Here is a 15,657-nt window from a genome sequence, read left to right on the forward strand (position 1 = left end):
GTAACCATGATAAACAGCGGGTTACTAAGTGCGCGTGTGCCCCTAGTAACCCGCTGTTTACCATGGATACCACTCTGCTACGGTGCACGGGAGGTTACCGTTCACCTTGGCAGAGTCGTATCCATGATAAACATCGGGTTACTAGGGGCACACGCGCACTTAGTAACCCGCTGTTTATCATGGATACGACTCTGCTAAGGTGAACGGTAACCTCCCGCGCACCGTAGCAGAGTGGTATCCATGGTAAACAGCGGGTTACTAAGTGCGCGCGTGCCCCTAGTAACCCGATGTTTATCATGGTTACCAGCCTGATCGTTGGTCCCGCTGGTCACACACAGCTATGTGTGCTGACCAGCGGGAGAGCAACGACCAAAAAATGGTCCAGGACATTCTGCAGCGACAGCGACCTCACAGCAGGGCCCTGATCGCTGCAAAGTGTCACACATAGCGACATCGCTGGTGAGGTCGCTGTTGCGTCACCAAAACCGTGACACAGCAGCGATCTCGCTATGTGAGACGGGGGCTTTAGGATATAAGCCAGAACCAGAAACTCAATTTGCAGACACTGTGTTTCGCCCTCATCAGTGCAAAGTGTGAAGTCTCTGAAGAGACAATTTGCATATTTCCCAGAGGAGCATTGTGGCTTTAAAAGACTCCTCACCGTGACATGCTTAGCATATCTCTCCGCAAGGAGAAATATTACCCCTAGATACCGGTCTGATGCCTCTCATCCAGCCAAACCAGAACTCACACTTTGCACTGATGAGGGGCAGTACCCCGAAACACAGTGTCTGCAAATTGAGTTTCTGGTTCTAGCTTACATCCTAAGTCATGTGATAAGGCTCGTTAAAGGTCACTATTGACTTTTAGGATAGCTACTTCCTGTAGGTGGCACTAGAGTACTAGCCCTCTTCCTCTCTGAAGAGACAGTTTGAAAAAATACAGGATTCTTTGCCAACGCTTCCAAAATATCAATGGCTTTCAATGTGGTCTCTTTGAAAAGTTGCAAAATTTTTGTGAGGTTGCGCAAAAAGCTTGCGACTTTTGACACATTTATGCCAATTTTAGGAATTGGGGAGCAACGGGAGCAATTCCCTGCTGCGCCCAGACATCAAATTCTTCAACAGTGGCAGCATTTCTTACACTCTGACTGGAGTAACATTTCTGACCAAGTAAATGGAGACTTGTATGTGTGATTTTCATCTGTGACTGATCAAAAATGAACATGTCTCCTTGACAGTCTGCAAAAAACACTGACATGTGAACGGCTCTGTAGAACTTTAATGGATACGTGATCTATCCATAAAACTCACAGACAGAACATTACGGGATACACGGACGTCTGAAAGATGTCTTATAATCTTAGGAGCTGTCTATATGTCCTCAAAAAAAGGACACGCATGTTTATAACTGATCCAAGTCGTGGATCTATGGATCCATGAAAAACAGGAATAGCAGCCACATGCCTTCCTAGTTGCACACTAGTGCTGTCCATTTTCCAGACCATTTGATAGAAGAGGCTAAAAAAAAAAAAAAATTTCAGCATAAGAAAAAAACTGATGCTGGTAAAAACTGAAGCACTGGCCAAACAGAAGCAAAAAAAAAGCAGCTGTGTGAATGAGGCCTAGCCCTTTACACCCCATAAACATTAAAGCATTCAATGAAAGATAATAAATCTCGAATCATATAAAATGTCAAACATGGGGCCTGATCTGTAACTCACAGGTATGAGAAGGAAAAGCCAAAGCTATTCATTATGTGTCATCATCAGCTGCAGGTCTGACCGGCAGCAGCACATGCAGCACTCCTCCACTTACTGTACAATAGCGACATCTGGTGGGCATGAGCAGAACAGCAATCACTTAATCACGTGGCAAAAACTTTTCAAAACTTTTCTATACTTCAAACTTTATTTCCCTGACAAGACGCTGCGTTCCCGATCGTGTGAGTGTAAACATGCTGATGGGGGTTTATCAGTGATTACAAGTCTCCAGATATCATTGTCTTCTGCAGCCCCTGGCAATGGGAGGGTCCATAGTTCACCCGAGCCTTCTAGGGGCGGTAGACAGCTACACCCTTCCTCATTTGGCTGGTGACTATGGAGAGGTCGGTAAGGTGCCGCCAGTGCTCGCTGCATGGCTGGATTACGCTATATACTGACTATATGCTGTGTGTGGGCACTTAGTACAGTTATTCCATTCTATATCTGTGTATTATTAGCAGTTAGTTGTGTCCTGCCCTGTACAGGGGGCTTCGCCCCCGGGCACCACGTGCTGGGCCTTATGTAACCTCTCAGCCTCTTATGACTATATGTCTAGAATTACTGACTTCACCCTGTTCTGTTTGTGTGAACAGTTGCTTCCAAAAATCTATTATTATGTTTTTTTGTTTTCATTCCCTTTTTTGTATGAGGCTTTTGGTTAAGGGCTCAGTCACACGTGAAAACCCCAGATAGCACTCCTACCTGTGATAGTCTATGGGGCCATTCACATGTCTGTGATTTTTCACAGACTCGTGAGATCCTTAGAAAATTGCAGAGACATGTCCCGTTGAAATCGACAATGCACGTCTATGGGTCTGTAAAAAAAAAAAAAAAAAAAGGGACTGTCAGAAGAAGGCAGAGAAACGTTTTAATTTTATTTCACCACATATGATGAAAACTGATCACGCTCTGATAACTCTACTCGGTCTGTTTTTCTTGCATGTGGAAAAATCTTCACGTGTGAATGAGCCTTTATGCTGGAGAAATTTTTTTTTTCCATACCTGTAGAGGAGGGGGGAAAAAAGGCCCAAAAACGAAAAATTGCCCACTACTTTAGCATTGATGGCCTATCCTTAATGCTAAAGTAGTGGACTTTTCCTGTAATCCCAAATCCACAAAAATCTGAGCGTCCCATGGTTCCCACCATACGTCTCTATGGCATTTGCTGTATTTCATGCCCTGGTATAAAGCTTGTGTGTGGTGCAGACAGTTATTAGGACGCAGAGTGGGAAGATCTGCTGCAGAGCTGATTTCTACTGTCACTTTTCTACACTGTCCTTTCTATATGATCAATCTGTCTAATGTTGGTTTTATTCTTGCAGCTTTCCAAAAATGACCGTCTGTCACACGTTAGCAGCGCTGCACTGGGGTACACGGATACTTAGGTTTCCTGGGGAAAGTACCTGAGTCAGAGGTAAAATAACTTTTATCTAAGTTTCTAAATGATGATCTGCTATAGAATACACATTCGGGATATGCATTATATTTTATTTTATCTCGTCTTTATATGAAGGAAATATGCGTCAGTAATTTCACAAATTTGCTCCACTTTGGTTGTTGCCTTTTTGAATTGACTTCTTGATAAATTGTCAGCATTATGTAGAAGATGGTGATAAAAATGAGTGACCGTTCTTGTGATCTGATGCCTAGACCTAATGTATACGGCGCCTACAGGTGACAACCAATATGGCTGCACTTGCTCTTGTGAAAGCCATTGATGACCAAACTAAAATGCCAATATCTCTATAACCAGTAAAAACCTGGTGGCCAAGACCTTGGCAGCCACTAAAACATCTAATTTATAGATATTGTCGTAGATTTTGAGTATTAATGGTAGTTCCACCTCTGGAAGTGGTTGTCACACATGGGCATCACTGCTCTGCGTAGTGTCGCTGGGGTCCTCTGCCTCCATCAGTCCAGTAGACGCTCAGTAGAGTGGTAGCACTTGAGTGTGACCACGTCGGGGCCTCTATTCTATCGGCCGTTTCATTGATGGGACCTCTGTTTTTTATGGGTCAAAGACTTTAATATAAAAAAAAAAAAAATGCCTATAGACCCTTATCAATAGCAGTGAGCTATACCTGAATGAATGTACCTTGTTTATTTTGTGGCATATCTTCTAAATATTGTAGGTGTGCATAGTCGATGACGACAACTGTACTCCCTGATTATATCATCATTGATGTGTAAAAGGATTTACCTGAGACTATGCGAGTCCTCTGAAATCTACTAAGACAACTCGGCTATGTTCACAGAGTTTAAAGGGAAGCTTATTTTTTGGGTTGTTGGGAGCGTTTTTGGTTAAATGTTTAAGGGGTACCATTTCTCCTTGTGGAGCGTGACAAGCCAAGCCTGGCATGTCAGAGTGAGGAGACTTATAAGCCATGCAAAAAAAAAAAAATAACTAGGAAACAAATTCTCAAACTCCTCATATGAACAGTAACATTTTTAAGGAGTATTTTGCAAAGCTTGTTCCAAAAATTCCCATGTGAACATAGCCTGATAGGTTTCATAGTTTGTTCGCGCTAATAGCTGAATTATGAATTTATTTATTTTTTTTAATGATCTTGTTGCCCTTTTTGCAGCACATGGCAACATACAAATTAATGGAAAGTTACGAATGATGTTTTATTTTTTTCTCTACACAACCCCCCCACCTCCTCCCACCCTCAGCTCGTGCAATAGGTATTTCATGAATTTCTGACCACGCATAGAAAGGTGAGTTACCCCTACACAGTGTATATGTAATTATAACAATGTAAAGCATGTAGCCAATGATGAGCATCGTACTCCTGAACGGAAATGTTATTCTGTAACTGATGCCTCTTAAAGGATTTACCTGAGGCTACAAAGTCTTCAATCTGTTATAAGGATGTGTATAAGTGAGTAGATACTCTGCGTCTCACAACGGCATCTTATTCATAATGCTTTTACTCTGTGTCTAACCCGCAACGGGGTCACTTATAATATTTGGCTAGTTTAATAATAAATTTGTTTTGTTTTTTTTAGCAACCTGCTAAAGTCTGGCCCGTACCTGGCATAGGATTGCCAGCCTGTATGGGAATGCCCGAGTGTAACAATGGTAAGACATTATTATATCAGATGTACAATACATAAGTAGCCGTTGATGAATTTTGTACTCCTGACAGGAGATAATCTCCAGTTGATGCTTTTAAGGATTTACCTGAGGCTACGTTTAATAATGTACTTATGTTAGTAAACACATTTAAGATATTTCGAGAATTATTTAATTTCTAAAGTGGTTGTCCGGCCTTGGGGTTCAAGTCTGCAGTCACTCTATGCGACTACAGACTTATGAATCCTCAGTGCGCTATGCTGTGAGCGATTTGCCTACATGTAGTCACATGCCGACTAGACGTGCACAACCTTAATCAATGCAAGAGTATTGTGAGGCCGGACACGTCTAGTCGAAATGTGGCCCGAAGTGTGCAACTTTCATACTTACGGTAACATCACCGCCCGCTCATGGCACCAGAGAATCCTCACCACGCACAGTGCTTGTGATATAAGGATTCACAAGTCTGCAGTCATAGTGATTGCAGATGTTCCATAAGGCCAGACAACCCCTTTAATATGTAGTAAGGCCTAATGAAAACCATTGAGGAGGCCTGACCAATTGTTGCTTTTTCAGAATAAATGGAGGTATTGTAAATATTGACTTTTTATTGCTTTTGGTTTTCCTTTTTGTTGGTAGGTTAATCAGAAGAGGTCAAGAAACTGGAGGACTGCAGTAGAAGGTCTGCAATCTGCGCCATGCTGAAGAACACCTTAACGAAGAATGGCTGTAACCCTTTCAATCACTGATGTTTTTTACCTTTCATAAGAAACATTGAAAATATTTTTTAATCTTAAATGTCAAAGGATCATCCAAAGATGTTCTTTATTGAACATCATTATTTCAAATTTATCAAGACCTGCCCGAGCTAAAAGACCGCACAAGACCCATCGCCAACCAAGTGCAATACTAGAAGGGGTAGTGCAAACCAGGCAACTTCTTTGAAAGAAGTAAGATTAGGTATTCTGAACTGTTGGCAGAATAAAAGTTACTTGAGCAACTGATGTGGTTATGATGACTTTTTAACGACTTAACCCTTTTCCGTAAAAGAACTGTCTGATCGCAGGACATTGATACATTTACCGTCAAGAGTTGAGCCCGCATCATCTGCAGAGGGTGTTGGCTGTAAATGCTGGGCTCACAGTTTTCGCCATTCTAACTCTTTGGCCACGGCCCCACTATCAGTATCTGGTCAGTATTTTTCTCAGGAGTGGGAGCCAAAACCATGTGAGGAACAATCAGAGAAAAGGTATAACAGAAACAAGTCACCAATTCTGCATTTATCACCCACTCCTGGTTTTGGCTCCCACTCCTGAGAAAAAATACTGACCAAATACTGAGAGTGGGGCTGTGGCTTTAGGATGATGCCATCAATAGCGGCTGCGGAATCCAAGAAGTTAGAGCAAGGAGGCTCCTTGTCACCTGATGTCCCTGGGACACCATTATGTGGTGCAGACACTTGGTCTTTGGCAGCCTAACAATCTCCATTGCTTCCCTCTCAATACAGCCATTGGGTCCTCCTAGAATCGGTACCCGATAGGTTGCCCATCTGCTTCAGGCTGACCGGCATAACAAACTGCAATCCAGAAATATTCATCCCAAATTATAGGTGTCAGAACACTTGAGATGGGAAAAAAAATGGAATTAAAAGAGAACCAGTCAGCAGGATTTAGCACTATAAAGTAAAGCATGGCCATAATGGCACAGTTATGCTGATTAATCTGATACCTGATGTGAAGAAATCCAATCAGTGGTTGTTGAGTAATCCTCTAAAGTTTTGTTCTAATGATGTCTTATGTGCATCAGGGCGGGCCTAGGGGTTAGGGTCTTCTTCTGCTTCTCTGACCCTACACCAGCCTCCTCTGTTTCTTTTACAGGTCACTGATTATTCAGTGACATGCCTCATTTTTAAATTTCTGCGCCCCCATCATTGAGGTGGGCAGCACGTGCGCAGTGTGATTCTACTGCCGATCTTCAGGTCCTCAATAGAATGGTGCCAGAGGTGGCACGTGTAAAAATCAAGATTTAGGCCTGAAGAGGTATTCCCTTCTCAAGATCGTATCCCAGTATGTAGTAGGTATAATAATATTAGGAAATACCTCCAATTAGAAATGTAGTTCTTCTGATTCGCTATGTCACTTACCCCATGTGCAGGGCATTGCAGTAGCTTAGCTATCCATAGTTATGACCATTCATATAGTGACAGGTATCCATGCTTACGACCACTAACTGTCACTATATGAATGACAGTACGGTTTCTCTAAGGGAAGTTTGTCACCAGGATTTTGCTAACATATCAGAGCTGCATAATATAGGGGGGCTGAGACCTCGATATTTTACTTCTGTAGTTTTGATTAAAAATCGCAGAGCTAGCAGTTTTCTGAATGCTGAGCTCTGTTTGACTGTTCTCTGCTTATGCAATCAGTGGTGGGGGTGGGGTTATACTGAGCTTATAAATATGGAGGACTACATGGTCACTGATTTACTATACCTCTAGTGATAATCTGCTGATAAAATCAGTTTCATCAAAACTACAGCAAGCAGCCCAGTAAGTGACCCATCACTTGAATCTGGGTCTCTGGCTCTACACCATGCTTCTTTCAGTCAGTTTAGGTGGTGTGAAGATCTGAGGTTGGGGGTTGTAATAATCACCTGGGCAGGTTAACAATGCAACTATTTTTTATTTCGTACATCCATGGTCTTACAGCGATTCATGGGCCCAATACTTTCACTGCCCCTGTACCAGGCGATATCAACTGTCTCCCAACTTTTGGTTGACCCACGGCTTTTGTATCTCCCGCTGGTATAGTCTGCAGTCACAGTCCTTGCTCCTCCAGACGATGGATATCACGACTGTAGCACTTGTACCCCACTCCAGCCAGCAACAATCCCTCCATTTCCTTGTCAGTGTCCTAAATACCCCAAGGCGCCCTTCAGAGTTAAACCGGGCCCAAGGGAAACATTCCCCCCCAACACCCCTCAAAGCTAACTGTGCATTGGTGGAGGTATTTTCCTCAGGCCAAGCCCCATCACCTGGGACTGCATGTGAGACCTCCTGTGCTGACTGCTCCACTGGGTCTACTATCCCCATCCACATAATGGGACTGGTGACTGGGAGAACAATGGCTTACTTGAGACACTGATGAGAGTAATGGAATAGTAAAGCAATCTCCGTCTGGCCTTATGTATAACATAAGATCCAACCAGCACGTCTTCCTCTGCTTACTGTCACTGAATGGAAACATCGATTCCTAAAGCTGAATACTTTCCAGGAGAGATTTGTGCACCTTAAACTGACGAGCAAGCTAATCTTTAATAAAGCACAGTAAGCAAATATCTAATAAAACACAACAATACAATCGCCGTAACCAGTGCTCCGTCCTGGAAAAGGTCCTTATCCCTTAGAGCCGTGGATTCTGCTCTACGTCCAGTAGTCTTTAGTCTGTGGCCAGTTCCTCACAGGTGGCAAAAACCTGATGACAGATTCTTTGTGAGAACAGTTTTTGTAAGCTAAAATCAGGTGAGGAACAATCAGAGGAAAAGTATAATAGAAACACATCACCACTTCTGCAATTATCACCCACTCCTGGTTTTAGTTTACAAATACTGAATGTGTGAACGTGGCCTTACTCTGAGAAGAGCTGTACGGTATTGTTGGATATGTCAGCTAGGACAGAACAGTGAGCCTAGGTGAAAGAGCTAGGCAGTTTGGTGTATATTTGGCATAGGTAAAATGGATTCATAGACACAATCTACTAGACAAAGGCCAAAAGTGTTATTTTGTCTTTAATCTGGCCAGAATACTCTAGAGGTTCTGTTCTTTTGCTGTGTGGAATAGCACAACTGACTGCTCTATTCTATACAGAAAAATGTTAAATTTTTGCTTTTTCTTTTTGTATATAATATAGGTGATGGATGTCACTATGTAGTGAACGTACATGCCAAAATTATCAATACTGGGAAGTTTACCTTGTCACAATATAACATTAACCCCTGTCCAACATAGAATATACCAGTATATCCAATGTCCGGTGAGCCTGATTCACACACGGCGGATGCAGGCTATGTCACACAGGTTGTATATGCCTGTAACGGCAGTGACCGGCGCTAGAGCTGCCATTAACCCCTTAAATGTTGCAATCAGTGGCAACTAAGGCTCTTTCTACCGCATGCCGTTTTGTAAGACCTTTGTAATGCCATAAGACGTTTTTAATCGCCGTGCGGGTCTCGTACAGCTCCATGAACAGTAAAAAAAAAAAAAAAAATTCATTATGGGTCTTAGAAGATGGTGACATCAAACATAAAAAAATCTTTTAATACATTTCTAAAAAATGGCCGTCACTTAATAATAAATCTTTGCAATTTTGGTGTTGCTGAAATCTCACTGATCTGGAGAATTATATTGCCAGGTCGTGTTTCTTTCCCAATAAACGCTGTGAAAACAAAACCCAGCAACCAGTGTCCGAATTGGGGGGGGGTTTTCCACCATTTCACTGCACTTGTGTGTTTATTTTCCCCCCGTTCCAGAACCTTGTACAATGAAATGAAGGGTGACGCTTCAAACCAGAAGTCATCCTGCAAACTCTCGTTGCGGCTATATTGACAGAAAAATAAAGTTATGGCTCTTGAAGTAAAGTCATGAAAAGGAGGGGTACAATATAAATCAGTAATCAGATTCATAAATCGTCTTTCGCGGTCCCAGTACAGGCCATGATTCTTGGACCAGTTTCTGACCTCACCTTAACTTTACAGTGTCCTAGGTGCAGGACATATGAGGCTGTCGGGTTTAGGTCAGGAAAGCCACTGCCGGTCCATGGCGTGCAGTCTGTACACTGACTGTGAGACGCAGATGTGTGAATCCGACCTAAACCTGAGATTGCTGTAGCCTAAAAAAAGAATTGTGTAGCTTCTAATCAGTTCTTTGAATACGACCTTGCCTATTTGAGCCTAACCAATAACCAGGGGCGCCTCCCAGATTGAGAAGCTCTGGTTTAGATCATACGTGGAGCTGTAATCTTCCACGCAATCTCTATAGCACACATTGAGTGGAGGCTGTCAAGTTCACATCAGAAAACCCGTGGCCCGTCCATGCATTGCTGTTTGTACTTGACCCGCAACACACAGATGCGTGAATCCACAGTCATCCCTCATGCCAGGCAAGTAACCTTTTAATATTGACTTTTAGGATTGTTCATTTCAACAGGTGGCGCTAGAGTTCCTGTCCTTTGCTTTTCTGAAGAGACTACCGTACTTTCATAGGAAAAAACAGACGCATATTGCGTTCTTAGTTGTAGTCTACTGGATATCGAACAAGGTACTTCTTGTTTTTTTATTAAAGAAGTTGTCCACTGTCCACTACTTGGACAAGCCCTGTTTGTACCCCACGCTGGACCCCCATAAAATACTAAAGCTTATACTCCCCTCCTGTGCTGGCTCCGTTCCCGCGGTGTCAGCACTCGCTCTCCCCGAGGCTCCCATGTGGTTTTTGTGACACCGGCACCCAATCAGCTCTGACGTCACTGTCTCCGCCTCCTGTTGAATTGAACAAGTAGAGGAAGTCAGATCAGCTGCAGCCCGGACTTACTCTTCATGTCCGAAGGTGGAGACAGTAACACCAGCGCTGATGAGCACCGGTGCCACAACAACCACGCGGGAGTCCCGGGGAGCACGGACACTGCGGGAACGGCGCCGGAACGGGAGGGGTGTATAAGCTTTTTTATTTTATTGGGGCCGAACATTTTGATCAAGAAGAGGTTGTCCTAGTAGTGGACAACCCCTTTAAACTTTGTATGTACGGAGGATGTGTTTTTTCCTCAATGAAAGCTCGGTTGTGGAGGTCTGCAAGCTACTATTTGTCACTCACAAATACACAAACCAGAGAGCGAGAATAAGGCTATCTGCCCACGATGCAGAAATGCTCCTGATTTTTCCTGAGCGTTTCTGCATCTCCCTGGCAGAAAAAACGCATGCGGATTGTACATGCGGATTGTACATGCGTTTTCCTGCCAGGGACAAGCGGATGTGAAGTGTTCTTCACATGCATTTCTGCATGCGGGTTGTCAAGCGCTTTCCAAGCGATTTTAGCGTCACTTGGAAAGTGCTTGACAACTTGGTCACACTATATAAATCCATGCAACCGGCATGGAGTTATATAGTGTGACTGTAAAAGAATGGTAAAAAATAAATATTATACTTACCTTCTGATGTCCCCCGGTGTCCTTATCCAATCTGTCCGGTGTCTCGCAGTGGTCTAAAAGGACCTTCCATGACGTCATTTAGTCATGTGACGGGTCACGCGATCACCGACGTCAGCAGGTAGTACCGTCAGAAGGTAAGTATAATATTTCTTTTTTACCATTCTTTTACGGTCACACTATATAAATCCATGCCGGCTGCATGGATTTATTATAGTGTGACCAAGTTGTCAAGCACTTTCCAAGTGATGCTAAAATCGCTTGGGAAGCGCTTGACAACCCGCATGCGGAAATGCAAGTGAAGAACGCTTCATATCGCTTGTCCCTGGCAGGAAAAACGCATGTACAATCCGCATCCGTTTTTTGTGCCAGGGAGATGCAGAAACGCTCAGGAAAAATCTGGAGCATTTCTGCATCGTGGGCACAGAGCCTAAAGGTCCATTTACACCGGCCAATAATCTGTCAGATTCCAACAGTATTGACCCGTCGATCACGACAATTATGTAGTGCGAATGGGTTGAGAGACTGAACGATGTGTCCAAAACCACTCGTTTATCACTGATAAAATCGTTTAGGCGAGTGAAAAATTGTATAAATGGAGACAGTTCGCTCGTTCAGTGATTTCACTGACAAAAGGAGAAGTGAAAATTCAAGTCCTAAATGGGGTTGACCGTGCTCCAAGGCAAAAAAAATTATTCAGTAGCAGCTGGAGCACTGGAACAAGTGTATTTTGTTGCACCACAGACTGTCCAGGAGTTGGCGGATGCTTTAGTCCAGGTCTGAGAGGAGATCCCACAGGAGACCATCCGCAACCTCATCAGGAGCATGCCCAGGCATTGTAGGGAGGTCATACAGGCACGTGGAGGCCACACACAATACTGAGCCTCATTTTGACTTGTTTTAAGGACATTACATCAAAGTAGGATCAGCCTGTAGTGTGTTTTTCCACTTTAATTTTGGGGGTGACTCCAAATCCAGGCCTCTATTGGTTAATAAATTTGATTTCTATTGATGATTTTTGTGTGATTTTGTTGTCAGCACATTCAACTTTGTACAGAGCAAAGTATTCAATGAGAATATTTCATTCATTCAGATCTGTGATGTGTTATTTGAGTGTCCCCTTTATTTTTTTGAGCAGTGTATTTACTATCACATATGGGATTTACACACCTACACTTCAGATTATCTGTCTGTGTGAACACAGTGCACGATGTAACGATTCAACCATTTCATTCACGATTGCCGTCCTATACAAACAATTGTTTATCCTGTATACGAATCCTAAGCTGCGTTACGATCACATTGTTTATCCTGTATACGAATCCTAAGCTTCCAACCGCGGTTTGTATCCAGCCGCATCTCATCCAATGTAAGAAACAAGATGTTCCAGAAGTAAGATCACAACAATGATAATAGAGACATAAGCGGACATGGGTGTTTTACGTAATGTATGTTGTTTATTTCCAGTGAAGGTAATAGAATCTGTATATGGAATATGGTGGTTCATGTATAAAATAAAAATATAAAAAGAAATGGAACAGATTGGGTGAACATTGGACAGGCCTGCTAAAGTTATCCAACACTTCATGGTAAAGCTCATAGTACAAAGATTATACTGGTATAATGGTTAATCACAAGACTGTCAGGCAGGAGTATTTAGTGATTCCCTGTCTTTTGTTTTATATTTTTTAGTATAAAAAAAATACATGGTGTGTCCAGCGATCACAAACAGGATCGAGATGATAACCAGGAGCCCAAACTGCTGAGGCTGAGGAGCAAGAATGACCATGATGAAATGTACCAGATCCATCAGGTAATTCATTGAGCTTTGCACGCCATTGACGACTCCGCGCTCTGATTCGGGAATGTTCTCCTGGAGGAGTTGAGTCACTGTTAAGTCAAAAGACCAGAGACCTACAGACGACAAAAATACAAAAAATATTAATATAACCAACAAGAAACTCTACATAAGGCTACATGTGTTCATGCTTTACAGTATTTTAGACCAGCATTGTAGGAAAAAGCAAAGCACCTCTAATAACTAGTTCCAGTCATAGCTGAATGGATATGGGGGCGCTGTGCAGGATCCTGCAATGAAGAGGGTGCAGAGTAGTAGCTCCATTTACTATATTCGTATAATAACACTAGTTACTATGTAGTCCAGGTGCAGGAAACATTTCACATTAGTCTCCAAACTATCAATTTCTGAGTTCAGATTAAATTAAAGAGGTTTTCCTGGACTTTGCTTATTTTTCACTATGGGGCCAAGTTATGTTTATAACTACATACCTGTTCTGCCTGGCACCGATTCTGCTGCTTCTAACATCACGTCAGCAGAGCAGCTCTTCCTCTTCTGCTGTGCTCTGTTGATGGGGAGTCACTGCCAAAGTCATGCTGATTGACAGACAGTTCCCCGCAGTTAGGAAGTGGGGAGCCAGCTGTCAATCAGCATGACATCAGCAGTGATGCCCCGTTGACAGTACACCGAAAGAGAAGAAGCTGCTCTGTTAACATGATGTCACCAGAAGCCGCAGAATCGCTGGCAGAGATCGGCAACAGGCAGGTAGTTGGCAACTACCTGTCTGTAAGTGTTTATTTTTTCCAATGGAGATAAGAAAAGTCCTGGATAACCACTTTACGGCTACATTCACCCATGCGTTGTACATGTCTATGTGCTGTCTGTTTTTTAAATGGACAGTACACAGACTCATAGATTTTTATTGATCCATATAAACATCCATTTAAAAAATGGATCCGTGTTTCTGAACCGTGAGACTCAGAGCATGTCTTATTTTTGCTCCCGATTTCCTGATTAGACTTGGTCATTAAAATCTACGGGGATTCGCTAAACACGAATGAAAATCAGAAGACATTCTTTGTACTGCAGTAGCTCCTCCATGTTTCATACGTTTTTCACTGATCTATTATTAAAGGAAATCTGTCACCAGGTTTTTGCTATGTAATATGAAAGCAGCAAGAAGTAGGGTCAGAGACCCTGATTCCAGTGATGTATCACTTACTAGGCTGTTTGCTTTACGTTCAATAAGATCAGTGTTTTATCAGCAGGAGATTATCACTACTGGACGAGCTGTTCCGTGACTACTAGACCCTCTGTTCTGTATAACCCCACCCCCACCACTGATTGGCTGTTTTATCTCAATGCACAGTGTACACAAACTGCTAATCAGTGGTGAACAGGGTTATACACAGATCAGATTTCTTAGCACTGCTAGCTCTGCAGCAGAGAAACAATGATTTTATAAAAACTGCTGCACCCAGTAAACTAAGGGATACATTGCTGGAATCAGGGTCTCTGCCCCTACATCATGCTGCTCTCAGATGGGGTAGCAAAAACCTGATGGCAAATTATTTTTAAAAGTCAATGGATAAATAAAAATTCAGATAGTATTCCTCCTACAGTTTTTAAAAACGAATGACAAAAAAGGATGAAGGTAATACGGATGACACAAAAGAAATACGGTCCATTTTACAGAAATGTAAGTATTGATACAGATGTGTGAAAGTAACCTAATGCTGGCCATATGGGATATAGCTGTTAGCTGAACTAACTTCTCCCTAAAAATACATGCTCAGATCCTACAAGTGTGCATTTGTATTGGGTACAGAGTATTTCAACAGTCTGAAGCACCTGGCATAAGTAGAAACATCCCAATGCCAAATTTATTACCCACCATGAATCAGTTTGATACATTAGTCACTAATGCCAAAAAAAAACACAACACAAAAAAAGGCAAATTGAACATAATTTCACACAAAACCCAAAGATGGGTCGGACAAAATTGTTGACACCCTCAACTTAATATTCAGTTGCACAGCCTTTGGAATAAATAACTGCAATCGCTTCCTATAACCATTAACAAGCTTCTTACACCTCTCAACTGGAATTTTGGACCACTCTTCTTTTGGAAACTGCTCCAGGTCTCTCATATGTGAAGGCGCCTTCTCCCAACAGCAATTTTAAGATCTCTCCACAGGTGTTCAATGGGATTTAGATCCGGACTAATTTCTGGCCACGTCAGCACTCTCCAGCACTTTGTTTCCATCCATTTCTAGGTGCTTCTTGAAGTATGTTTGGGGTCATTGTCCTGCCTGAAGTCCCATGACCTAGGACGCAAACCCAGCTTTCTGACACAGGGCACTACATTGCGACCCAAAATCCTTTGGTAATCTTCAGATTTCATGATGCCTTGCACACAGTCAAGGCGCCCAGTGCCAGAGGCAGCAAAACAACCCCAAAACATCTTTGAACCTCCACCATATTTGACTGTAGGTACTGTGCTCTTTTCTTTGCAGGCGTCATTCTATTTTAGGTAAACGATAGAATGACGTGCTTTACCAAAAGCTCTATCTTGGTCTCATTTGTCCACAGGACACTTTCCAGAAGGATTTTGGCTTACTCACGTACATTTTGGTAAATTGCAGGCTAGCTTTTTTATGTCTCTGTTTCAGCAGTGGGGTCATCCTGGGTCTCCTGCCATAGCGTTTCATTTCATTCAAAGTCTGAGCCTGCAGGGCATCTTGAATTTCTTTGAAACTTGATTGGGGCTGCTTATCCACCATCCGGACTATTCTGCATTGCAACCTTTCATCAATGTTTCTCTGCC

At 42.7% G+C, this 15,657-nt stretch overlaps 1 protein-coding gene and 1 long non-coding RNA gene across 3 annotated transcripts in view; one reads left to right on the forward strand and one right to left on the reverse strand.

The window, feature by feature from the left end:
* Positions 1–1,996: 1,996 nt before the first annotated feature.
* On the forward strand, positions 1,997–5,839 carry LOC141264254 (uncharacterized). Of its 2 annotated transcripts, none has more exons than XR_012319859.1 (5): positions 1,997–2,106; positions 3,085–3,176; positions 4,436–4,480; positions 4,772–4,844; positions 5,478–5,839. It is a non-coding gene; the product is annotated as an uncharacterized lncRNA (long non-coding RNA). The 2 variants fall into 2 exon arrangements; XR_012319858.1 differs by having other exon boundaries at positions 2,000–2,110.
* Positions 5,840–12,674: 6,835 nt separating this feature from the next.
* Positions 12,675–15,657, reverse strand: part of LOC141264255 (ferroportin-like) — a 67,411-nt gene continuing 64,428 nt past the window's right edge. Inside the window, exon 8 of the mRNA XM_073676543.1 lies at positions 12,675–12,946. Coding sequence (XP_073532644.1) covers positions 12,675–12,946 — 272 coding nt within the window. The remainder of the gene's footprint in view (positions 12,947–15,657) is intronic.

Source organism: Phyllobates terribilis, unplaced genomic scaffold (assembly GCF_046119375.1).
Source record: "Phyllobates terribilis strain yellow unplaced genomic scaffold, ASM4611937v1 Scaffold_4__5_contigs__length_816908805, whole genome shotgun sequence".
NCBI classification, from domain to species: domain Eukaryota; kingdom Metazoa; phylum Chordata; class Amphibia; order Anura; family Dendrobatidae; genus Phyllobates; species Phyllobates terribilis.